General features: G+C 38.7%; 1 protein-coding gene across 3 annotated transcripts in view; it reads left to right on the plus strand.

Moving 5' to 3' along the window:
- The window catches only part of OCA2 (OCA2 melanosomal transmembrane protein), a 391,444-nt gene that overhangs the window by 154,204 nt on the left and 211,055 nt on the right, over window positions 1–26,185 (plus strand). For all 3 annotated transcript variants that reach the window (XM_025982265.2, XM_072737021.1, XM_072737020.1), the window contains 3 exons: window positions 7,756–7,903; window positions 10,045–10,102; window positions 13,011–13,119. In XM_025982265.2, the coding sequence (XP_025838050.1) occupies window positions 7,756–7,903; window positions 10,045–10,102; window positions 13,011–13,119 (315 nt within the window). The remainder of the gene's footprint in view (window positions 1–7,755; window positions 7,904–10,044; window positions 10,103–13,010; window positions 13,120–26,185) is intronic.

Here is a 26,185-nt window from a genome sequence, read left to right on the forward strand (position 1 = left end):
ACTATTTTTGTTCTAGTTTGGAAAACATTATCTTATATACCCTCTCAAGAGTCATCTATATAAACCAAGCTTGTTCTTAGTAAAATTTAGTCACCCACCTCTCCCAGAGAAATGGAATGATAAGCAGAAATTTCTATGTTAGGCAATACTTATTAATCACATGCACAAAGTATTGGAGTATCCTTGTGGATATAGAAATGGTACTTTAAATATTTTTATTTTTTTAAGATTTCATTTATTCATGAGAGACATAGAGAAAGAGAGAGAGGCAGAGACACACACACACACAGAGAAGCAGGCCCCATGTAGGGAGCCTGATGTGGGACTCAATCTTGAGACTCCAGGATCACGCCCCTGGCCAAAGGCAAGGCACTCAACTGCTGAGCCACCCAGGTGTTCCTAGAAATGGTGCTTTAAACATGATCAAGCAATAAGGAGTTTCTGAGTGCCCACTCAGCCTAGTCCCAAGTGAAGGGGATGTAAGTGCAGGACAAGTGGGCACACTCCCTGTGCTTCAGCTGTTCATGGGGCAGTTGGATTGGCATGGTCCCCACCCATGGACCTGATTTTGGGGGGGTAAACCCAGCATAGGGTACAGGAGGGAAGAGCAGGTGCACACACAGATTTTGGGGGCCAAATAGAATAGTTCTATTGGCTGCAAGGTTGAAATAGCTTCCTGCTGATGTAGCATAGTTTGCTTATTTTGGAGAAAGATTGTATTTCCCTGATGGCATTGATAATTCCATATCTCTGATGGTCTATAGAGCAGAATGTGCCTTTCTTGAGGAAAAAAGAGTCCCAGATCCTTCTGTTCTCTTACAGCTTTATAATGGAGGAAACTACATATAATCCCATTACTTCCCTATTTTGAAGAAGAATTTAGTCAAAACTGACTTTTTTTTAAATATATTTCTGGCGGTGAGATGCCTTGATCCATTTTTGCCATTGACCAGTGTATTAGTTTTCTAGGACTGCTGTAACAAAGTACCACAGACTGATCAGCTTAAACAACAGATGGATTATTTCCACAGATGCTAAGAGTACTTCATAGGCCAGAAGAGGTGGCTTATTTCTTCACAGTCTTGTAGGCTGGAAGTCCAAAATCGAAGTGCGTGCAAGGTTGATTGGCTCAACCAACCAACCAAGTGGAGGAATCTCTTCCAGGCCTATCTCATTGGCTTTTAGATGGCCATATTCATGTTTATGTGACATTATCCCTGTGCGTGTTTGTGTTCACATTTCCCCCATTTATATGGACACTAGTCATCTTGGATTTGTGACCACTTTAATGATTTCACCTTAACTAATAACACCTGCAACAACCCTATTTTTGAATAAAATCACATTCATAGGTCTTGGGGATTAGGACTTCAACACATGAATTTGGGTGGGGGACATAATACAATCCATAAAACCCATTGAGAGATATTCAGAATGTTTTGTCATCATCTAGCATGTGTAAAATCTGATAACTTAATACTTAGTTTTAGTTTTCTGATGGAAAGGGTCACACCAGTGGAGAGCTAAGGAAACTGTGATCACAATGGATAATCAGTCAATAACAATTTGATTGTGCAGGTGTAGCTGTATCTCAGTGGAGAGTTAGAAAGTTATCTTGTCCTGTTATGCTAGCTTCTCCCCCAACTTCCCTGATGATCAGAATGACCTGAGAACAATTGTTATATGTTTACATTACCAGGCCCACCCCCAGGAATTCTGTGCTGTTAATAAGCTCTTCTGGAGAATGCTATCTTGACATGAATTTAGGATACACAGATTTAGAAGTATATGAAACAAATCTGTATAATCAACTTCTCCACTCTTCCTGAGTAAGGAGTTGAGAAACATTTGAGGGAAGTGGGAAGAAATGGTTGGGACTTGGATGATGCTGAAACCCTATGCCAATGCCAAGACAAGCTGTAAATCAGCACAGGGCTGTGCAGTCAGGGCAATTGCTCTGGGCCACTGTGGGTCATAGGGCTCTCCAATTTTAGCATGCTTATTATAACTGCAGATTCCCAGGCCCTATCCTAGAGATTTGGGTTCAGTGAGTCTGTAGTGGCATCTAGAGCATTTGTCAGAACAGGTTTGGTTATGCTGCAGTAAAAAAAAAAGTAACCCTGAAATCTCAGTGAATTGCAAAGCACTGTTCTTTTCTTCTCTTTGGCTTCATTGCCCCTGTGCACTGGGAATACCCTGCTTGTCATTGGTTCTCAGAGCCCTGAGCTGTTGATCATCAAAGTAGAGAGAACCACTTGTTCCGCTCCATTCTTGACCGATATGGGATGCCTCTGTTCATAGCTTGTCATCTTGATTGTCACTAGGCCCCACTGGTCACGGGGCCAGGATGAATCAACCTAGGAAGGGCCCAGAATGGAAAAGAACATGACTGAGTAGCCTGGGTGGCTCAGTGGTTTAGCACCACCTTCAGTCCAGGGTGTGATCCTGGAGACCCAGGATTGAGTCCCGCATCAGGCTTCCTGCATGAAGCCTGTTTCTCCCTCTGCCTGTGTCTCTGCCTCTCTCTCTCTCCCCCTCTCTCTGTCATGAATAAATAGATAAAATCTTTCAAAAAAAAAAAAAAGGGAAAGAACATGACTTATTTGGCAAAAAAAGCACAAATAACCACCAGTCTGTCCTCCTGTTCACCAAATATCAGCTTAAGTTGCTTCTTGTTTATATTTTGTATAGAATTTTTGTGTCTGGGTACATTAGGGATACTGGTGTAGAGTTTACTTTCTTCTAATGTCTTTTTTGCTGTCCTCATAGAATGAGTACAGAATCACACCCTCCTCTTCAGATTTTTGGAAGAGATGGTATAGAATTGCTGCTACTATCCCCTTAAATGTTTGTTAGGACATTTATAGACCTGGATGTATGTGTGTGGGGTGTGTGGGGGAAAGGTTTAACTACAAACTCAAAATCCTTCATAGACTTAGGGCTAGCTATTACGATTATCCTATTTCTTCTTAAGTGATTACTGGTAATTTGTATCTTTTAAGGAGTTTATCTATTGTGTTTTTAAAAAATATTTTATTTATTTATTCATGAGACACACACACACACACACACAGAGAGAGAGAGAGAGAGAGAGAGAGAGAGAGAGGCAGAGACACCGGCAGAGGGAGAAGCCAGGCTCTGTGCAGGAGCCCGATGTGGGACTTGATCCAGGGACTCCAGGATCATGCCCTAGGCTGATGGCAGGCGCTAAACCACTCAGCCACCCAGGGATCCCTGGAGTTTATCTATTGTATCTCAGTTGTTGAAAGAATTATTCTAAAGTTGTTCATAATATTCTTTCATTATCCTTTTAATGGATATTTCTGATCATGTAATCTCTCATTTCTGATATTGGTAATTTGTGTCTGCTTTTTTTCTGATTGGTCTAGTTAGAGTTGATTAATTTCGTTGATATTAAGGAAACGGCTTCTGATTATAAAGATTTTATCTACATTTTTTTCTCTTTTAATGATTTCTACTCTGATATTTATTTACTTCTGCTTACTTTGGGCTGATTTATTTTTCTTTTGCTAGTTTCTTAAAGTAGAGGTTGAGATTATTTTATATATACTTCCTTTTCTAACACAGGTGTTCAGTGCTCTAAATTTCCTTCTAAGTACTCTTTCAGTGACCTGCCACCAGTTTTCATATGTTTTATTTAATTTCCATTCAGTTCTAATTACTTTCTGATTTCCCCTTTGATTTCTTTGATCCTTAGATATTTTAGATGTGCTTATTTAGGAAATATTTAGGTATTTTGCAGTTACCTATATCAGAGACTATATGTGGTAAAACTCGAATCCTTTTAAAATTCTTAAGATTGTTTTATGGCTAGAATTAAATGTTTAGCCCTATAAACATTCCATGTGCAACAGAACAGAATATGTATTCTGCTGTTTTGGTGGGGTTTTGTCAGTACGGTCAGTTAGGTCAAGTTGGCTGATAATGCAACCAACAGGTCTTCTGTATTTGATTTTCTATCCATTTGTTCTATCAATTATCAAGAGATGGAAATAGAATTCTCTAATTATGGTTGTGGATTTGTCTATTTCTCTTTGCAGATATGTGATTTTTGCTTTATATATTTCAAAGTTCTGTTATTAGGGTACATAAACATTTAGGGTTGTTATTTCCTCTTGAAGAATTAACACTTTTGCCATTATAAAATAACCTTCCTTATCCATAATCATGTTCTTGCTCTGAAATCAATTTTGTTAATGTAGCAATTCCAGCTTTCTCTTCACTAGTGGTAGTATAGCATATCTTTTCCATCCTTTCACTGTGTCTTTATATGTAAAGTGCATTTCTTGCAAGTAGCTAGCAGTTGAGTCTGCTTTTTTATCCAATCTGACAATCTCTGTCCCCTAATTGGTATGTTAGATTATGATTCATGATATGGTTAAATTTAAGTGTATCATCATGTTTTCTATTTGTGCCTTCTTTTCTTTATCCCCTTTTCCCTAATTTTATGCCTTCTTTTGAATTAATTATTTCAAAAATATTTCATTTACCTCTTCTTTTTTCTGTTACATTTTGGCTATAGTTGTGTTTTGTGAGTTTAGTGATAGTTATACCACTAACTTCAATTGATATTATACTGCTTAACACAAACAGAATCTTGTAATAGTAGAATTCCATTCCTCAACTCCTGGCCTGGGCATCTTCCCCTCAGATTCATCACTTGGAGCTGGATGACCCTCCTGTAGGCTTTCTGGCAGCCACCACCTCCTGGGAGAGAGAATATATCCCACATGGTAATGTCTTCGCCTGTTTTTTTTTTTTTTTTCCAGGTATACAATAACCTCAAGTAATGCTATAGGAGCTTCATTGAGAAGCTCAGGAAGATAGGGGCTAGAGGTAATCAGAGAGGTGGAGATGAGACATCTAATGATGTCTCCTGGTCAGAGGCCAGTGTGGCAAAGGTAAGAGCTTATACAGCAAGATCGAGTTCACAGTAGTGCTTACCTTTTGAGGATCTTGATCTTCCCTAAAGATCTTTGGCTTTATTCTGCAAGCCATGGGGAATCAATGGATATTTGAAAGAAGGAACCTATCTATCTGTCTGCCCACATTTATCCATCTTTCTAGATGTATCAGTCTAGATAGATTTATATTCCTAGAAGATAGGTAAGTAGGAACATAGATAGATTTCTCTTTATATCTACTTATATAACTATCTATTTATGACTAACCATGGGTGGATTGGTAGGAAGTGACTCCAGTCAGAGGTTACTGAGGAACAATCAGAATCACCAAGTGTGAGAATATGAGGCCTAGATAAGCTGGTGACCTGGGGTAGGAACAGGTGGATCCTATAAGAACCATACCAGTTTATCCCAAACTCCATTTGTGACCAGTATTGCCCTGGCTCATGTTTACTTATGATAGAGCTTATATTTCTTTCTACCTTGTTCGAGACTCATCTTGTAACTTATAAATTTTTCTCCTTTAGCATCTAGCATGTTATCTGACACCTATACATGCCCAGTAATGTTCACCCAAAAATAGTGGAGAGTGGCACTGATAAGACCAAAATGACATTTCAGGCTCATGTACCTGGAAGATTAATGATGTCATATAAAAATGAAGAAAGTGAGGGGAGAGAGTTTTGTAGGGAGAAGATAGAATGTTTATCTTTGAACCTTGGCAGCACAAGCAGCAGAGAACAATATCAATTAGCCCACTGAAACCAGGGTCTTAGAGCTTAGCAGAGATCACAGGGTAGGGAAATGGTAGAAGTGTGGAAGAAGCCTGGGAACTGAGGAGCAAATACACTTGGGTAAACTGAGTTCTGGGTGAAGGCAATGAGCTTCTTTTCATTTGGCAAAATCTCTCTCTCAACTAAATTCCCTGCTAGTTGATAATGTCTTTCATCCAAAAATTAGGAGAACAAAAAAAAATTAGAACAAAAGTACAGTACCTGAACATTAATGCATGGGTTTTGCTGAGGAGAATAGCTCCACCTGTTTGATTTGATGGGTTAGAAGGCAGCTAGGCTCTGGGTGTGTATGAGGGGGCTGAAGTCGTCTCAGGAGAGGACACCTGCAGAAAGGAGCCTGGGGACCTGACAGAGCATTTTCACAGAAGCAGCAGTGGCTCCCAGGCTCTGCTTCTCCACACACAGATAGGGAGAGGACTCCCAGCCTGTACCCCATGGATTAGCCCCAGAAACTAGCAATGCTCTTGTTTAGCTCTTTAAGTTGATCAGCCACTTGGAGAAGTGTCTATCACCAGCATGCCTTGAAAGACTGGCTGGAAAGTCTCTGTACTTTATGGATAGCCTTTCTTTCTTTCTCTTTTCCTTTCTTTCTTTCTCTTGCTTTCTTGCTTTCTTGCTTTCTAATGGATGGGCTTTGAATGATATCTTCTGTGTAATGTGGTTCAGAGCATTGGGTGAAACACTGGCACTATGTGGACATCCACTGAGACAGCATAGTCTCATCTTCCTATTCTTGTCCCTGTGTGGTGTTTTTGGCTCATTGTTTCAGGAGCTTAGTTTTTTCGGTTTTCTCCTCCTCCTGCTCCTCCTTTTAATGTTGAGTTTCTTATGCTGCAAAGTAACAATATGTACTGAATGAAAGCACAATCCATATCTTAGTACTAAAAGGTTTTCATCTTTGTAAGGCTGAGGCTTTAGAGAAAATCATGTGTTAACTGAAATGGTTTTAGTGCCCCTATCCTCTGTTGATTCTCTTTTGTGAGTCTTGACACACGTTATTTGCAGTCTGTGTTTCTGCCTAGCTCATACTTGTTTTCTCAGCATTTGTAACAGGTCTGTCATATAGTAGGTGGTCAACACTTGTTTACTGAATAGAAGGGGCATAAAAGATGGTATTTTCCTAGTCATTGAACCCACAAGTACGTGCTACTTCACAGGATTTGGATAATCACTCTGCCATACACCTCTTGTCTGAGCTCATTGTCAAGTGCTCCTGCTTGAGAAAGGGATCTGTCTTTTAATTTCATCTTGAACTCTTGTAATATGTGGTATAGTACTTTGCACATAAGAGGTGATTCATAAAAATACCATGCTTCCTTGTATTCTTTTGGTGGATATTTTGATAAATTTATGTAGCATCTTTAACTGTAAAATAGAGGTTAAATGCAAATTTTCATGAAATATTTTGATACTTTAGGAGTCAATAGATTGACAATTCCCTTTTTCTACTCTTCTATACCAGAAGATGCCTGAATTTATTTGTGGGTGAAATTTGCCCATTATATTAACTTGAGCATTTCATAAAGTTGTCTATGTCTCTCGGCTGTGTTCTTTCATGGACAACAAGCTCAGTTTGTAGGCCTAGTCAGAAGGGAAGTCATTCCCTACCTCCTGCTTTAGCTACATGCCCTCCTGCTGAGAATTACACTTGTATTTCCAATGTTCACTATATCTGTTTCAATGATTAGGCAATGCCTGGATTTTAACTGAGAGACCCAAACTTCTGGCTGCAAGAAGTAATTTCCTGGGAGGGGAAAAGGTTCTTAGGGGCTAGCATTGATATGTATATTCAAGAATTTATCTTTTACCCAAATCACAGTACTTTGCATCCATGGTAATTTTTTAATATGGGCTTTGTCTCCTGGTTCCATTACAATAACATGAATGCTAAGAAGCTATTGCTTTGATTTGGCCCTTGGTTATCTGTGCATCATCAGGTATGTTTTTCCTGGTCTTGGAAGATGGTGAGGAGGGTGGAATGCCTGCTGGTGTCTGAGGTTGTGGGAGACTCAAGCCTCATCTTTCCTTTCCTACAGAACTGAAGCACGAGATCCATGTCTGGCGCCTGACCGCACAGCGCATCAGCCCAGCCAGCCGAGAGGAGACAGCGGTTCGGGGCCTGCTCCTGGGGAAGGTGCAGGCACTGGAGCACCTGCTGGCCCGAAGGCTGCACACCTTCCACAGGTACCAAGCCAGGGCCCTGCTAGGACTACTCTTTGTTGACACGTTCTCTATAACTGTAACTCTACCTTTATACCAGTGGGTACGTTTTGGGCAGTATACACTGTGTAAGTCTCTTGTGGTACATTATTTTATCTAACCCTTACTAGAATTTCTGGGATAGTTTCAGGATGAGAAAACTGAGGCTCAGAGAATTTGACCAACTTGTCCAGGATTACACAGCAAGGAAAAAGTGACACCAGGGATTGAATCCACACTGAACCCCTGCCTGTTGCACTTCCACACATAACATTTGTTGCATAATAAAAATAAAAAACAGCATAACAAATGAATCTAACAAAATACTCTCCTAGTAATTGATTTTCAGGGACTTCAAAAAATAATTAAGACCTTCTCAATTCATTTCCTGTCATTTGCTTTCAATCAAAGCTGAGATGTAAAAGGTAATGGAGTGGTGAGTTTTTCCTTCCAACTCTGATGAAATGCTGACTTCCAACCTGTCTTCACTTTGGGAGTGCTGATGGGGAAAGCAGGAGCATGTCCACCTCTTGGAACATTGAAGCATTACTGCTACAGAGCTGGGAACTGGGCAGAGATGAGAAATCTGTCAAGGCAAGGGAAGTTTGAATCCTTGTGAATGTAGTGTAAATGATCTTGCATGTTGCACTTTGCTGGAACCAGCCCTGTGTTCCCAGGCTGAGGACAGGAGCTGGGTGTGGTGCCAGCGCCAACTCTTGAGAATCATCCAGTATGGCTGTCTCATAGCCTGTTCTGTTTGTGGGGGGAAAGGGCCACAGGTGAGCCCGTGGTGACTCACTCTCTCCAGAGAGGCAGCCAGGGCAAAGCAATGTCTCAGCTCCATCCCAGCCCAGGACCCAACTCCACCAGGTGGCACTGGGTAAAAACGTCCTGAGGCTCCAGGAGGACCCTGAATTGCAGGCCAGGGACCAACTTCAGCAACAGGCAGAGATTGATTGATTGATTTTCAATTCATTTAGCCATCATATAGTACATACTTAGTTTCTGATGTAGTGTTCAGTAATTCATCAGTTGCATATAACACCCAGCGCTCATCACATCGCATGCCCTCCTTAATGCCTGTCACCCAGTTACCTCGTCTCCTCACCCACCTCCCCTCCAGCAACTCTCAGTTTGTTTCCTATAGTTAAGAGTCTCTCATGGTTTTTCTTCCTCTCTGATGACTTTCCATTCAGTTTTTTTCTTAAAAGGAGAAACTTTGTAAATTAAAGATGCAGGAGTAAATTGCTCTAAATGTATTGAGCGATTGACCCATTGACTTTCAAGCTTCAACATCCTTTGTCTGCTGTGAGGTGTATCTCAGGGTTACAAATGTGAGGAAACATGGGCTCCGAGGTTCACCAGTTTCTATCAGCTCATCCTGTGTTGTTCACAGATAGAAAAACTAGGGCCTGAAGATGGTAGTGGCTTTGCAAAGCCACACAGCCACTGAAGAGCTGAGTAGAATGAAGATGATCTAAGGCAGGTGATGGCCCTGCAGGTCTTGTTTTTACATATTCTTTTAAAAAATTGTCCTCAGGATTCACCTGGGTCTGCTGTGATTTCTTTTAGGGTATGTTCTGGCTGTGTGATCAGCCTCCTTTGATACTTATGACATGCTAGAGCTCATTAAAATTAAATTCTCCACTGTTCTGATTGATAAAAATCACCACCAAAGCAAGTGGTATTTCTTTTGCTATTTTTTTCCATTAGTTTAGTTATAAATATAGCATGACCTCATTTTGAAAAAAAAAGTGTAGAAAAGTAGAAAGTAAGAAGAGATATACAAAAGTAGCGTATCATTATTCCCCTTGTTCACATTTTGGTCAGTGTTCTTCTGATGTTCTCTGAACTCATGCTCACACATACATATGCCTTCACATACCTCATTAACATTCCATTCATTTCCTGTGTTACTTTTCTTTGGAAATATAGATGGAGTATCTTTCCCAATCCATAAACCCAGCTCCACTGGTCACCTTCTGTGACTAGGTGTGCACCATTACGTGACTACTTCAGGTGTGACTTAGTGGGTGGTATCCGGGCCAGAGGTCCATGCTAAATGTGCTGCTGGTTGCTGCCCTATATCACTATGAAAATAATGAGTCTGCCTTTTTCTCCTTTAGACAAATCTCACAGGAAGATAAAAATTGGGAGACCAATATCCAGGAACTACAAAAAAAGGTATTGTGGTTTCTTCTCTTAAGGGTTTCTGATTTACCTCTTGTTTCACACAAAGTTAAGACTGAAAGTAATTTCTCTTTTTATTCCTGTAGTTGTATGTAAGGCATAAGTTATTTCTAATAGTTAATGGGAAAATCATTTCCCTGACATGGTAGGCTTACTTTGTCCAGAAATTGAAAAGTCAAAATTTTTCTAGCCCTTTGAGATTGGATGGCCCTTCCTATGGTTAATTTGGCTGCAGAGAAAGTTGCCTGGGTGCCTCAGGCTCTTGAAGATCTTCTTGATCCTAAAAGGCAAGTCTTGTGGTTCCCATTGTGTGGATGAGATTGTGGAGGCTGACTCAGGTGAGGCATGCTGTGTGAGATGGAGAAGTGTTTGGGACAGAGATGAAGTGTATGTGTGTATTCTTCATATGGTTCTCCTTCTGGTGGACTCTGACTTTTGGGTCCTATTGCTAATTTTCCTGCCTTCACAGACTTTCTTAGTGTAGCTGAGGACAAATAGTGCCCTTCTCCTAGCCACTCCTAGCCAAGAAAACTCTGCTCCAGATCTGCTTTGAGATATTTGTATCTTTGTGAACTTTTGAATCCAGGTAGTTTCTTTCCTGGGGGGCAGGGAGAGGATGAGTATCCACTTTCTTATTATGGTAAGAACATTTTGTCCCTTTTTAAAGGAAATTTGGATATGAGGTCCTGGTGGGTAATATGTTCTTTGGGCCTGTCTTCCCAATCTCCGAGATGGTTAGGGTTAGGAAAGAAGGGTGTAGCTATGACACTTTTCTGGACCCCAGGCTTATGCAGACACTGCCTGCTTTGCTAGACCGTGTAGTGCTAGCTGTGAGTTAGGGAAGAGATTGTGTACCTCTCCGTGTACCTGGTGGATAAGGATTGAGGAGAGGTGGAAGGGACAAGCAAGGAGCTTATAATATGTAAGAGTTCTTACTGTGATAGCTTCTGTAGCCAAAAGGAGAAAATTTGACAAACACCCAGAATAACAGATAAGCACAAACTTTGGATCATTCCCACTTATCGCAGGCAAGTGATGCTAGAATGTTCTTTGACTTGCCTGCTCCCTCCGTTTCCAATTCTGGAACTGCCCATGAAAATACCCATTTTCTATGATTAACATGGCTGCACAGAAGTTATGTAGTGTTTCCCCTCACAAGAGGTTAGGTGCCATGCCCTTTTCTTCCTAATTCACCATCGCAGACTCATCTGGCAAATTGGCCTTCCTTGGAGGTGGGAAGAGGAAGATGAATTGGCTTGTGGCCAGTTGAGCCACAAGCTTAGGCAGTAGGTGAGGAAGGAGGACAGATGTTCAGGAGATGGCCCACATGATCTGTGAGCAGGGGGCTGGGGACTACAGCCAGAGCCAGTGTAAACTGGAGGAATATGCTTGTGGTTTTTATGGCAGCATCTCTAACTGCATGACCAGAGAAATCCAGAGAGAAAAATCTAATTTTTTTATTATTATTTATTTATGATACTCATACAGAGAGAGAGAGAGGGGCAGAGACACAGGCAGAGGGAGAAGCAGGCTCCATGCACCGGGAGCCCGATGTGGGACTCGATCCTGGGTCTCCAGGATCGCGCCCTGGGCCAAAGGCAGGCGCCAAACCGCTGCGCCACCCAGGGATCCCCAGAGAGAAAAATCTATACCTATACACACATCTGTCTCTCTCTCTATATAACTATACCTGTATCATCTATCTCTAACTCTGTCTCTATCTCTATCCATGTGCATACCCATAAGTATCTGTCTCTGTCTCTCCCTATATCCATATTTATACCCATAGCTATACTTATATCTAATTCTAGATAGACACAGATGTAGACAGACAGATGTGCTAGTGGGACTACGTTTAAGAAAGGACATGACACAGTTGTTAGTTCACATGGTGGAGTACGATTCATACAGGGGCCTGATTGGTGGGGCAGGATTACTCAGTGCCCTTCTGTACAGGTTTTCTGGGACTGTCCTCCCTTCCCTAGCTCCACGTAGCTGTGGCCTCAGAGCCCAGCAGCCTCTGGAGACCTTGCCCTATCTTGCCCCTGTAGCTCAGATCCACTGCAACGAGGTCTGCATCTCTGAGGTTAATGAAGGTACTATAGAGCCCTCTGGCACCTCCCCTTAGCCATGAACAGCTTTTGAGGCTCCAATGGATGTCATTTTGGTGATTAGGGCATTGCCAAGTACCTTTTAGGGTCTCTGTGAACATGAAAGGATACAGTAAGAACCTTTAGTGGGAGTCATGTTATTGTAAGAACATGTTAACCTCAGTGCCACCATGAGCAGGGATTTGTGTAATAGGAGAATAGTTGAATTAAAAGGATATGAGCATGTAGCACCTGTGGAAATGCATGGCCAGATCCTTGGAAGTCATATATTACTCCTCAGTGATTGGCCAAGATCTCACCTACTGCTTGTGGTGAGGCTGGGAGCACTTTCTGCAGCATGTTGAGAAGCTATTTAGCCAGGTGTTTTATATATATAAAGATTTTATTCACTTATTTGAGAGGGAGAGGGAGAGAGAATGGGTAGGGAGAAGGAGCAGAGGGAAAGGGAGAAGCAGACTCTCCACTGAACAGGGAGCCACATGGGGCTTGATCCCAGGATCCTGAGCTGAAGATAGTTGCTTAACAGAGTGACCCACCCAGTATATTTAAAATATACTATATTTTAAATTTATTGTGTTTATTTTTTTATACAGGTTTTGAATGCTATAATCCCAAATCTATACAGTCTTCCTTGTAATGAATTACCTTATCATCTTCCTTCAAGTTCAAGAAGTTATATTTTTAATCTTCAGGAGAAATTTGTAGTAATTCAAGTTATGTAGGATGATGGACATATTGCAGGAAATAGAAGATAGTACCCAGTAAATGAGTTGCATTTTCCTCTCTCACAGCACAGGATATCAGACAAGATTCTGCTCACCAAATGCCTGATGGTGTTGGGATTTGTTATCTTCATGTTCTTTCTCAATTCATTTGTCCCTGGTGTTCATCTTGATCTTGGTGAGTCTAATTTTTTGTTACCGTATGTTGATAGGTTTTGCAATTGCTGTCATAGTCTGGAAGGTAAGATTTCAAAGTTTGTTCCTAGAAATGGGTGAGGAGGGCTGATGTGGAGTATGGCTAGCCTTTGATGGAAAGAAGGAAACTTTTATCCACTACCTCTCTTTTTATTTTCCGGAATAGAGAGAAAGAGATAGAGAGAGAGAGAGATGCATCTCCAGCCCCTAGTGTCTCAGTGCAGGGGTTCTCAGCCCCTTCATGGTTTAACACTACAGGAAATATGAAGTAGAGTAGGTATTATCATCTCTTTCATACTTGATAACCAGATCTTTAAACTGTTGCTTTAGAAGCACCCCCAGAAGAGACAAGAGGTCCTATCAGCAAGGACACAGTCCTGCAGTTTGTGCAACTTGAGGTTTAGATGAAGGACTGAACAAGCCAGAGGAGTGCAAGAGGTCTGTCCCCCATGGTGCATCTGTTTTCCCCATAGCACAGAACCCCTTCTCCATCCTCTCCCTAGGTTTCTCTTCTGTTGCTTCCTCCGTGCTATGGCTCTCACTTTCTGTTTTCTCAAGCCCTGTGTTGAGGTTGCAGGGCCTGTCCCCACCTGAGATATGCTTATCTCGCAGATTGAGCTCACCAGATGTCTTCTTGACCCTGACATTTCTCCACTCTTCATCAGTATTTTACACATTCCTTAGGTTTTTCTTACTGATTTACAGTTATCTATATTGGTGCTATTACAGCAAAACAAAATCCAAATCATTCCCAAAATGCACCTCACATGTATGTACAGGTTTATATGAGAAAGGTAAATTTGAAGTCCTATCAAGGAGTATTTTCTTTATAGCCAAAAGATTTATGGTTTTCCCTCAAGAGGAAGCTCTGTTAAGATATGTTAACTATCTTTTTTTTTTTAAGATTTTATTTATTTATTCATGAGAGACACAGGCAGAGGGAGAAGCAGGCTCCCTGTGGGAGCCTGATGTGGGACTCAATCCCAGGGCCCCGGGGTCATGAGGCAGATGCTCAACCATGGAGCCACCCAGGTTCCCCTGTTAACTATCTTTTTATAAAAATTTGATGTACTGCAACATTTGAAGAAGATAACTTCTTTTTTTTTTTTTGAAGAAGAAGATAACTTCTATAGAAAGCAAAGCCTCTTCACTTTGTAAAATAGATGGATAATGTGAGCAAGCTTCAGTTATTCACAACCACATCATTGCTCCTTTGGATCTAGGCTACTATTAGGTATATTAGATTGTAGATTAATTTCCCTTTTCTGTCATATGTAGAAAGACACATTGCTAATGTCTTATACATAGTACACGATATACATGCTTTTGACTGGGTGTCCAGCTTTATATCATGTGTTCACAACCTCTCAGAATTTATTTCCTTAAATAATCTCAAATCCAATTTGCCAGGCAGCCTGAGCTGAGTTCTAAGATGACAAGTATTCTTTATCCACACCTGAGAGCCAATCCACATAGAATCCTGATGTATTAAAGAAGAGTGCCAAAGAATGCCATTGTAAAAGCTACAATGCTTTTACATTTTACATTGTAAAAATGTCATGAGTTTTAATTGAATTTGGTGTATTACATCTAGAAATTATTGTGCAATGTAATTATTTTGAATAACGCTGCAGACATAATGTAATTTTAGCATTATAAACCTTTAAGAGATGTCACCACTGGTAATTAAGCAAATACAATAAAATACAATAAAACTGGTGTTTGTGGGCAGAAGGGTTCCATTAGATAATTCTTTTGGGTATTTTCAGAATATTTTGTTTCTAATTTTATTTGGGATCACACTTTAAAAGAACATAGCATGTATTTTAAAGACTAAAAGATATGGGAGTTTGCATGCAATTTTGTCAGCATTTGGCAGCAATCACTGTATAAATAACAATACTTTAAAAATTTAAAGTCACATCTTTAACTATATGGACTTTTAAAATCTTGATTACTGAAAAATTTTTTATTTTAGCCTGAGAACGCTTTTTACTAAGATGTTGCACCTCTCTTTGCATGGTTGTTAAATATGTGACCCAGGGGCTTCTTAAATAAGAAGCTTTTAAATCTCGTATTTTCAGTTAGGGTTGGTGAAGAAATGATTTTATTTGGGGATCCTGGAATACATAACCCATATATTTTCATTCATCATGATGAAAGAGTTGAATTGACAAGGAGAAAAGTTCAATTAGCACATATTTTAAGTGGAGCATAGTTTCCTTATAGTTATAGTAACCCTGCTAATGGGAATAGGAGCAAAATTGATGCAAGATTTTCCCAGTGCTACAGTCAGTAGATGTAACTTTGGTGATTTGCTGTTTTGAATGTGATGTGCTGTTTAAGTTGAGCATAATGACTATATGCTGTCTTATAACATCATGAAACACATGACATTATATAAAACAGCATGATATATGATAAAGTGGTGTCATATAACACTGTGTACAATGTGACATCACATAATTACCATATGGTGTCATATAACATCAGATTATGCCATGTAACAAAACATAGCATCATCATAACACATTCCTTCATTTAAACATCATAACCTAAACACAACATTAATTCTCATTCTCCTTTTCTTTCTTATTTTTTAAGTTACCATAGAGAAAAATGGACTTTTCCTTTTGGTACAAAGTTTTATGTATTTTAACAAAGATACAGATTTGTGTAACCATCACTACAATTGGAATACAGAACAGGTTCATCACCCCCAAAAACTTCAGTGTTACCCTTTATTAGTTGCCCCCTGCCTTAATCCTAGCACATCCTGATATGTTCTCTGTCACTATAGTTTTGTCTTTTAGAGAAGGTCTAATACATAAAATCAGATTTTTTGCAATTTTTGGAATTGGAATTGGCTTCTCTCACATAGCATAAAACCTTTCAAATTCATCTAAGTTGCTTTGTATATCAATAGTTCATTCTTTTTGTTGCTGAGTAGTCTTCCATGGTATGGATACATTTTGTTTATCCCATCACCCATTGAAAGACATTTGAATTGTTTCCAGTTTTTGGTGATTGTGAGAAGACCTAGTCTAATTATTTGTGTACATGGTTTTGCATGAACTTAAGTTTTCACTTCTATTGGGTAATTACCTATGTGTGGGTAGGTATCATGTGCTAGGTGTATCTTTAGCTTTAAAAGAAACTGCTGCACCATTTTCCAGACTGGCTATAGCAGCTTATGCTCCCATAGCAATGCTTGGGAACTCCAACTACTCCACGTGTTTGCCAGCATTGGACATGGTTAAATACCTACCTGGAATTCCAAGCACCTTCTACATGCCTTAGATCTAGAACTCACATGTTATTCTAATGGTTTGTTTGTGTCTCTGTCTTTAAGTATCCTCCTTGCCCCAGGTAGACTCCAGGGCATGGTACATGTCTGCTAAACTTTTCTCTCTTCAGTGCCTTGTGTAACTGCCTACAGTTAATAGATACAAGATACAGGGTACAGAATGCATGAACAAACTTCTTATTGCTTCTTATAGATTCTAACTTAATTATGAGAATTTTAGACATGGCTGACTCAGCATGGGTACTTTAGAGAGTAAAGCCTGGGCAAAGGCTTGTGTGTGGGTCTTTCATTGGGAAATATAATTCCAGGGAAGAGAAGTGAAGGATAGGGAGGCAGAGTAGTGCTAGTGAAATGTGATAACCACTACACTGTGGAAACATGGAAGCGGAATAGTGAAAAGAGAAAGCCAAAACAAGGCTACATCATCCTATGGCCACTGATGTGGGCCACCGGTAACTCTATCCCATAGGGTTGTCTGAGAAGAAGTATGGAATATGTCTCAGGTCTGTCCTGGAGTTGCATGGAGAGGGGGAGCATTTACCTATTGGCTCGTTCCTCACTATGGAATGCAAGCTTGCACATATATATATATAGCTTTAACTTTTTGAGGAACCAATAGACTGTTCTCCCAGCACCTTTAATTTTATATTCCTGAGAGCATTGGATGAGGGTTCCAGTTTCCCCACATCCTCACCAACACTAGTTATTGTCTATCTTTTTGATTATATCTATACTTCAGGGTGTGAAGTAGTGCCTAATTATGTTAATGAGACGGTTAATGGCTAATGTTGTTGATCATCTTTTCATGTGCTTGTGGCCATTTGTTTATCTTCTCTGGAGAAATGTCTTAAAATACTTTACCCATTTTTAAACTGGCTTGTCTTTTGGTTGTTGTTGAATTATAAAGTTCTTCAGATAGTCTGGACCCTAGTCACTCATCAGATATATGATTAGTAAACATTTTCTTTTATTCTGTGGATTTTCTTTTTGCTTGATGGTTTCCTTTGAAGCACAAAAGTTTTTATTTTGACGAAGTCCAATTTATCTATTTCTTTCTTTTGTTCCTTGTGCTTTTAGGGTTATATCTAACAAACCATTGCTTAATCCAACATCATAAAGTTATGTACTTCTGCTTTCTTCTAGAGTTTTAGAATTTTGGATCTTCCATTTAGGTTACGATCCATTATTTTTATATATGGTGTGAGGGAGGGATATTGTTTTTTTTTAAAAAAAACTTTATCCCACAGTTTTATTAAAGAATAATTAATACATTGCTGTATAAGTTTAAGGCATACAGAATGATAGTTTGATTTATGTGTATTGTGAAAAGATTACTACAGTATGTCCAGCTAAAATTTATTTTCTCATGTAGGTACAGTAAAAACAAAAGAAAGAAGAAAAAAATAAAGGAAGAAAATTTCTCCTGTGATGAGAACTCTTAGAATTTACTCTCTACGATTTTTGTATATACCATACAGCAGTGTAGCTATAGCTTTATGTTGTACATTAGATCCCTGTACTTATTTATCTTATAATGAATAATTCAATCTCTTTAGTCAAATAGATATATTCAGATGTTTTATTTCTTCTTCAGCCAGTTTCAGTAATTTGTGTCTTTCTAAAAATTTGTCCACTCTATCTAGGTTATCTAATTAAAATTTTTTTCCATAGTATTACAGGCATACCTCAGAGATATTGTGGGTTTAGTTCCAAACCACTGCAATAAAGCAAATATCACAATAAAGTAAGGTAAATGAATTTTTTTGGTTTCCCAGTGTGTATAAAATTATGTTTACACTGTGGTCTATTAAGTGTGCAATAGCATTATGTCTAAAAAAAAGTGTACGTACTTTAATTTAAAAATATTGCTAAAAATGTCAACCATCATTTGAGCTTTTCATGGGTCATGATCACAGATTATTATAACAAATATAATAATAATTTTTTAAATAATAATTTAAACACTTGAAATATTGTGAAAATTACAATAAGTGACACAGAGACATGAAGTGAGCAAATAATGTTCGAAAAAATGGTGCTGATAGACTTGCTGGATGCAGGTTGCCACATAACTTCAATTTCTAAAAAACAGTGTCTGCAAAATGCAATCAAGTGAAGTGCAATAAAATGAGGTTTGTCTGTATGTTATAATCTTTTTAAACTCATTTAAGTTCTCTGGTAATGTCCCTACTTTTCTTGCTCAGTCTAGCTAAATGCTTGTCAATTTTGTTGCTCTTTTGGTTGCTGACTATCTCTATTATCTTTTGATTCTTTGTTTCATTTATTATCATTTTCGTCTTTGTTTCCTTCCTTCTGCTTGCTTTAGGTTTAGTTTGCTCTTCCCCCCAACCCCCCAGTCTTAAAATGGAAGATTAGATTATCCGCCTGAGATCTTTCCTCTTTTTGAATGAAGGTGTTTACAGCTATAAATTTCCCTCTTAGTGCTACTGTGATGCATCCAAAATTTTTGTTTTGTGTTTTCATTTCCATTCATTTCAAGTATTGTCTAATTTTATTATGATTTCTTCTTTGACCCATTGATTTAAAGAGTGTGTTGTTTACATGAGGAAGATTAATCCCCATGTGGTTTGGCTTAAAAATCAGAAGGGCTAAATTCTGTGAGTTTATAAAACCAGTGGTACTTGGAGCCTGGAGCTTTAAAAGTTTGCTGAGTCAGCACAAGGTAAGCTGGAGGGTGAGAGATAGCTGGGTTGCTCCCTTAAAGAGACAGTAGCCTATGTGGAGAGGCAACATGAAAATGATACTTTATACAATGCTGGGGGAAAACAGGAGACCTGTTCATACTAATTTTGGAGTATGTTGGGGGACTTCTTTGAAAACAAGGGAACTGGCAAGCACTATTTTCCTCCCCCAGTCTGTAGTATAAACACAGAGCCACCCTGTGAGAGCCCCAGGTGCATAGATACTTGCTAACTAACCCTCTAGCAGCGTACCACATGCATGAGTTCTCCTGAGGACTAACTTACTCCAAGCCTACTAGCCTTGGCCCTGGGTTCAGGGCAAATTTTGTTAAAGCTGCACATGCTCCACAATCAGACTTGGTACATAGCTTCTCCAGGGTACCATGTACATCCTCAATGGTGTCCAGTCAAATGCCCCTACCACTACTCTACACTGCACCTAGTCATGCACCTCGAGCTGCCCTTACATGCCACACTCAGCCATGTGCCCCCAGCCACTGAATCATGACATGCCTAGGCACCCTTGCATGGGGCACCCAGCTGTGTACCCCTAGCAACATGGCACACAGTGGTCAATCACACACACCAGCCACATTTGCATGCATGCTGCACTCAGCAGCCAGGTACATAGCTGCCACCACCCATCCACCACACTGCGCACCCAATTGTACACCGCCAGTCACCCTCAAGTGCTAGGCCCAGCTGTGCCCAGCCTCGTGCCTCTGGCAGCCTGGCATGAAGCCCTGCTTTCATAGTGCTTCGAGGGATACAGGGTAGGAGTAGTGGACTAGTGAAAACTTTGCTATACTGCTGCCCTGTTACCAAGTTCTCTGACAGGCACACCTCCTCAGAGCTGGCCTGCCAGGTGGTATCACTAATACCACAGAAAGCAAGCACAGCTCACAAGTCAGAGAGTCGGTGCAGATGACCACACTGAAAGGAAAAGTGACTCTAGGCACAACAGCACAGGGTAAGTAACACACATAGGATACTCTCCTTAAGTGTCAGGTTCTGGTGAACAGGGAACATACCACTTTAGGGACCCCAGGACCTCTTCATAAAGTACTATTTTCAAGAGCAGGAGACACAGCTGGCTTTCTTAGCACACAGCAGACACAGAGTTACACAAAATGAGACAGAGAAATTTATCCCAAATGAAAGAATAGGACAAGGCCTTGGGCAAAAATCTAAGTGAAACAGATCTACATAACATGCATGAGAGAATTTAAAGCAATAATAATATACTCCCTGGACTTGAGAAAAAAGTGGAAGACATCAGTGAGACTCTTTTAACACAGAGATAAAGAATAACATAGAGATAAAAGGCACAATAATCAAAATAAGAATTTGATGGAAAAACAGCAGGCTGGAAGAAGTAGAGGAACAAATTAGTTACCTAGAAGACAAAGTAATGGAAAGTAATCAAGCTGAACAAAAGGGAAAAAAAAAAAAATAAAAAAATAAAAATTATGCAAAATGTGGGATCCCTGGGTGGCTCAGCTGTTTAGCGCCTGCCGTTGGCCCAGGGCATGATCCTGGAGTCTTGGGATCGAGCCCATCAGGCTCCGTGCATGGACCCTGTGTCTGCCTCTGCCTGTGTCTCTGCCTCTCCTTTCTCTGTGTCTCTCATGAATAAATAAATAAAATCTTTTAAAAAAAAGAATTATGCAAAATAAGAATAGACTTAGAGAACTCAGTGACTTCATCAAATGTAATAACATTTGTATAATAGATTCCCAGAAGAAGAAGAAGAGAGAGAAAAGTTGGGCAGAAAATGTATTTGAAGAAAAAATAGCCAAAAACCTTCCTAATCTGGGGAAGGAAACAGATATCCAGACCCAGGAGCACAGAGAACTCCCAACAAAATCAAACAAAATCACAGCAAGACATACTGTAATTAAATAGGCAAAATATAATGATAAAGAAAACTTAAAAGCAGTGAGACAAAAGAAGTCACTAACTTACAAGGGAAAATGTAGAAGGGTAGCAGGAGATTTTTAACAGAAACATTGCGAGCCAGAAGGGAGTGGCATGATATATTCAAAGTGCTGAATAGGAAAAGGCTGCAGTAATTAATACTCAATCCAGCAAAGCTATCACTGGGAATAAGAGAATGGTCTCCAGATAAACAAGAGCTATAGGAGTTCATGACCACTAAACCAGTCCTGCAAGAAATATTAAAGGGGACTCTTTGAGTGGAAAGGAGAGAACACAAGTAGCAATATAAAGATAGGAGACACAAAAGCAGTAAAAAAGTGAATATTTCTATTAAAAAATCAGCCAAGGAACTCATAAATTGAAAGGATGTAAAATATGATGACATATACCTAAAATGTGGGGAAGAGAGGAGTAAACAATGAATTCAAACTTAAAACGACCATCAACTTAATATAGACTGCTATTTGTAAAAGAGGTTAATATACAATCCTAATGGTAACCACAAATCAAAAACCACTAATAAATATGAAAAGAATAAAGAGAAAGAAATCCAAATATATCACTAAAGAAAATCAGTAAACCATGAGAAAGGGAAAGACAATAAAGAATAAGAAAATCTTTCAGAAATAACCACAAAACAAATAATAAAATGGCACTAAATACATATCTATCAGTAATTATTCTGAGTGTAAGTGGACTAAATGCTCAATCAAAAGACATAGGATGAGAGAATAGATAAATAAGAGCCATCTACATGCTGTCTACAAGAGACCCATTTGAGACCTAAAGACACCTGCAGATTGAGAGTAAGAGGATGGAAACTTTTATTGTGCAAAAGAAATGTCAAAAGAAAGCTGGAATAGCAATACATATATTAGGCAAAGTAGACTTTATATTTTTTAAAATATTTTATTTATTTTTTCATGAGAGACACACAGATAGAGGCAGAGACATAGGCAGAGGGAGAAGCAGGCTCCCTGTAGGGAGCCTGATGCAGGACTTGGAATCATGACCTGAGCCAAAGGCAGATGCTCAACCACTGAGCCACCCAGGCATCTGTAGAGTAGACTTTAAAACAAAAACTGTAATGAGACAAAGAAGAACACTATGTAATAATAAAGGGGGCAATCCAACAAGAAGATATAACAATTGTAAATATTTATGCACCCAAATACATAAAACATTTAATAACAAACATAAAGGAACGAATTGATAATAATACAATAGTAGTAGCAACCCACTTACATCAGTGGGAAGATCATCTAAAGAGAAAATCAACAAGGAAAAATGGCTTTAAATGACACACTTGACCAGATGGATTTAACAGACATACCTAGAACATTCCATCCTAAAACAGTAGAATACACATTCCTTTCAAGGGTACATGGAATATTTTCCAGAACAGATCACATATTAGCCCGCAAAATAAACCTCAACAAATTCAAGAAAATAAAAATCACACCATGTGTCTTTTCTGACCATAATGCTATGAAACTAGAAGTCAACCAAGAGAAAAAAACCTGGAAAAACCACAAATACATAGACATTAAATAACATACTGCTAAACAATGAATAGGTCAACCAGGAAATCAAACAAGAAATAAAACAGTGCATAGAAGCAAATGGAAATGAAAACACAACAGTCCAAAACTTCTGGGATGCAGTGAAAATGGTTCTAAGAGGAAACTTTACAGCAATACTGGTTCACCTCAATAAGCAAGAAAAATATCAAACAACCTACCCTTGCACCTAAAGGAGATAGAGAAAGAAAACAAAACCTAAAGTCAGGAGAAGGAAGGAAATAATAAAGATTAGAGCAGAAAGAAATAATATAGAAACCAAAAAGTCAAAGAGAACAGATCAATGAAATGAGGAGCTGATTCTCTGAAAAATCAACAAAAATTATATACTTCTAGCCAGACTTACCAAGAAAAAAAATAGAAAGGACTCAAATAAAATCACAAACAAGAGATGAAAAATATCAACCAACACCACAGAAATACAAATAATCCTAAAAGAATATTATAAAAACTACATACCAACAAATTAGACTACCTTGAAGAAATGGATAAATTCCTAGAAACATTCAAACTACTAAAACTGAAACAGGAAGAAATAGAAAATTTGAACAGACCAATAACCAGCAAAGGAATTGAGTCAGTAATAGAAAAACAAACTTCCAACAAACAAAAGTCCAGGGCCAGATGGCTTTACATGTGAATTCTACCAAATATTTAAAGAAGAGTTAATACCTATTCTTCTTAAACTATTCCAAAAAATAGAAAAGAAAGGAAAACTTCCAAATTCATTCTATGAGGCCAGCATTATGTTGACACCAAAACCGGATAAAGACACGACTAAAAAAGAGAACTACAGGCCAATATCCATGAGAACATAGATGCAAAAACTCTTAACAAAATACTAGCAAACCAAATTCAACGATACATTAATAAAAAATCTTTCACCAGAATTAAGTGAGATTCATTCTGAGTTGCAAGGGTAGTTGAATATTTGCAAATCAATCAATGTGATACATCTTGTCAATAAGAGAAAGGATAAGAACTATATGATCATTCCAATAGATGCAGAAAAAGTATTTGACAAAGTACAAACATCCATTTATGATTAAAAAAAAAAACCCTCAACAAAGCAGAGTTAGAGGAAACATACCCCAGCATAATGAAGACCATATATGAAACACCCACAGCTAACATCATCCTTCATGGAGGAAAAATAGAGCTTTTCCTTAATGATCAGTTGTTCCTGATCACAAGGATGTCCATTTTCACCAGTTTAATTCAACATAGTATTATGAGTCCTAACTACAGCAGACTAAGTAAATAAATAAATAAATAAATAAATAAATAAATAAATAAATAGGCATCCAAGTTAGTAAGGAAAAGTAAGACTGTCACTATGTGCAGATGACATCATACTATATATATAAAAAAAAACACGACACGAAAATAATAGTAGAACTTATAAACAAATTCAGTAAAATTGAATGATACAAAGTCAGTGTACAGAAATCTGTTGCACTTTTTTATACAAATGATGCAGCAGAAAGAGAAATCAAGGAATGAATACCATTTATAATTGCACCAAAAACTATAAGACACCTAAGAATAAACCTAAAGGTGAAAAACCGGTACTCTGAAAACTATGACATTGATGAGAGAAATTGAAAAGGATACTAATGGAATGATATTTCATGCTCATGACTGGAAAAACAAACATTGTTACATTTTCTATACTACCCAAGGCAATCTACACATTTAATGCAATCCTTACCAAAATACCAGCAGCATTTTTCAAAGAACTAGAACAAAGAATCCTGAAATTTGTATGGAACCACAAAAGATACCAAAATAGCCAAAATAACTTTGAAAAAGAAAAGCAAAGCTGGAGGCATCACAATTCCAGATTTCAAGTTACATTACAAAGCTATAGTAATTGAAACAGTATGGTACTGGCACAAAGATAGACACATAGATCAGCAGAACAGAATAGAAAACCCAGAGATAGACCCACAATTATATGGTCAATTAATCTTCAAGAAAGCAGAAAGAATATCCAATGGGAAAAATACAGTTTCTTCAACAAATGGTTTGTTAAAACTGGACAGCAATATGCAGAAGAATGAAACTGGCCCCTTTCTTACACCATCCCCCCAAAGAAATTCACCATGGATTAAAGACCTAACTAAATGTGAGACCTGAAGCCATCAAAATCCTATAGGCAGTAACTTCTTTGGCATTGGTCACAGAAACTTCTTTTTAGATATGCCTCCTGAGGCAAGGGAAACAAACAAACAAAAAAAAATTCAGGCTACTTCAAAATAAAAAGCCTCTGCACTGCAAAGGAAACAATCAACAAAACTAAAAGACAACCCATGGGATAGAAAAAGATATTTGCAAATGACACATCTGATAAAGGGTTAGTATCCAAAATCTATAAAGAACTATACAACTTAATATCCCCAAATAAATAATCCAAATAAAATATGGGCAGAAGACATGAACAGACATTATTTCAAAGACCTGTGGATGGTCAACAAGCACATGAAAAGATGCACATCATCACTTACCATCAGGGAAATGCAAAGCAAAATTACAATGAGATATCACCTCACGCCTATTAGAATGGCAAAATCAACAACACAAGAAACCACAGGTTTTGGTGAGGATATGGAGAAAAAACTTCTTACACTGTTGGTGGGAATGCAAACTGGTGCAGCCACTCTGGAAACCACATGGAGATTCCTCAGAAAGTAAAAAATAGAACTGCCTCATGATCCAGCAATTGCAATCCTGGGTATTTAACCAAAGAATACAAGAACAATAATCCAAAGAATACATTCACCCCTATGTTTACAGCATCATCATTTATGATAGCCAGGGTATGGAAGCAGCCCAAGTGTCCATCAATTGATGAATGTATAAAAAAGTGGCATATATGGTATATCATTTGATAGGAAAAGGATGAAATCTTGCCTTTTGCCACAACATGGTTGGAGCTGGAGTGTACAGCTTTTACCAGGATTCTCATTGTTTTTGCTTTTATTTATTTTTTTTGGAGGAGTAGACTTTGGCGGTTCTTACCCCTATTTTTGAGGTATTTGCTATTTTCACTGCCATCATTCAATGGTTAAGTTTTTAAGTGGCTGTAATTATAGATATTTATTATGTCATCATCAACAAAGACTACTTCCTTTCCTGAGGGTTGTGATTTTTGTCTTTTAATCATTGATGACCAGCAATATCTCTCTTTGGTGAGAGATGCTGCTGAAAACCTTGATTATCTGGTAGAGATTGGGCTTCCAGATAACTTGGTAAGAAAAAAGTCAAGAGGAGAAGAGAACTTTAAGAATGTAATAATACATGGGTTCCCAGCCTGGTTCCTCCTTTCAGTGGAGATGGGAGGCTAGTCCAGGTGGGGAAGCCACGGGGATTAGAGAGACAGGAGCCCTGCTGAGGCTGAGTATGCAACATTTTCCAGTCCTATGGGTGGCTTTCCAGGGATTTCAGGGGACCCTCCTGACCACTCTGTCTTTAAAATCATCCCATGCCTGTTCCTGATAGCTGGATCCCAAAGTAATTGCC

This window comes from Vulpes vulpes, chromosome 14 (genome assembly GCF_048418805.1).
Source record: "Vulpes vulpes isolate BD-2025 chromosome 14, VulVul3, whole genome shotgun sequence".
In the NCBI taxonomy this organism is placed as follows: Eukaryota; Metazoa; Chordata; class Mammalia; order Carnivora; family Canidae; genus Vulpes; species Vulpes vulpes.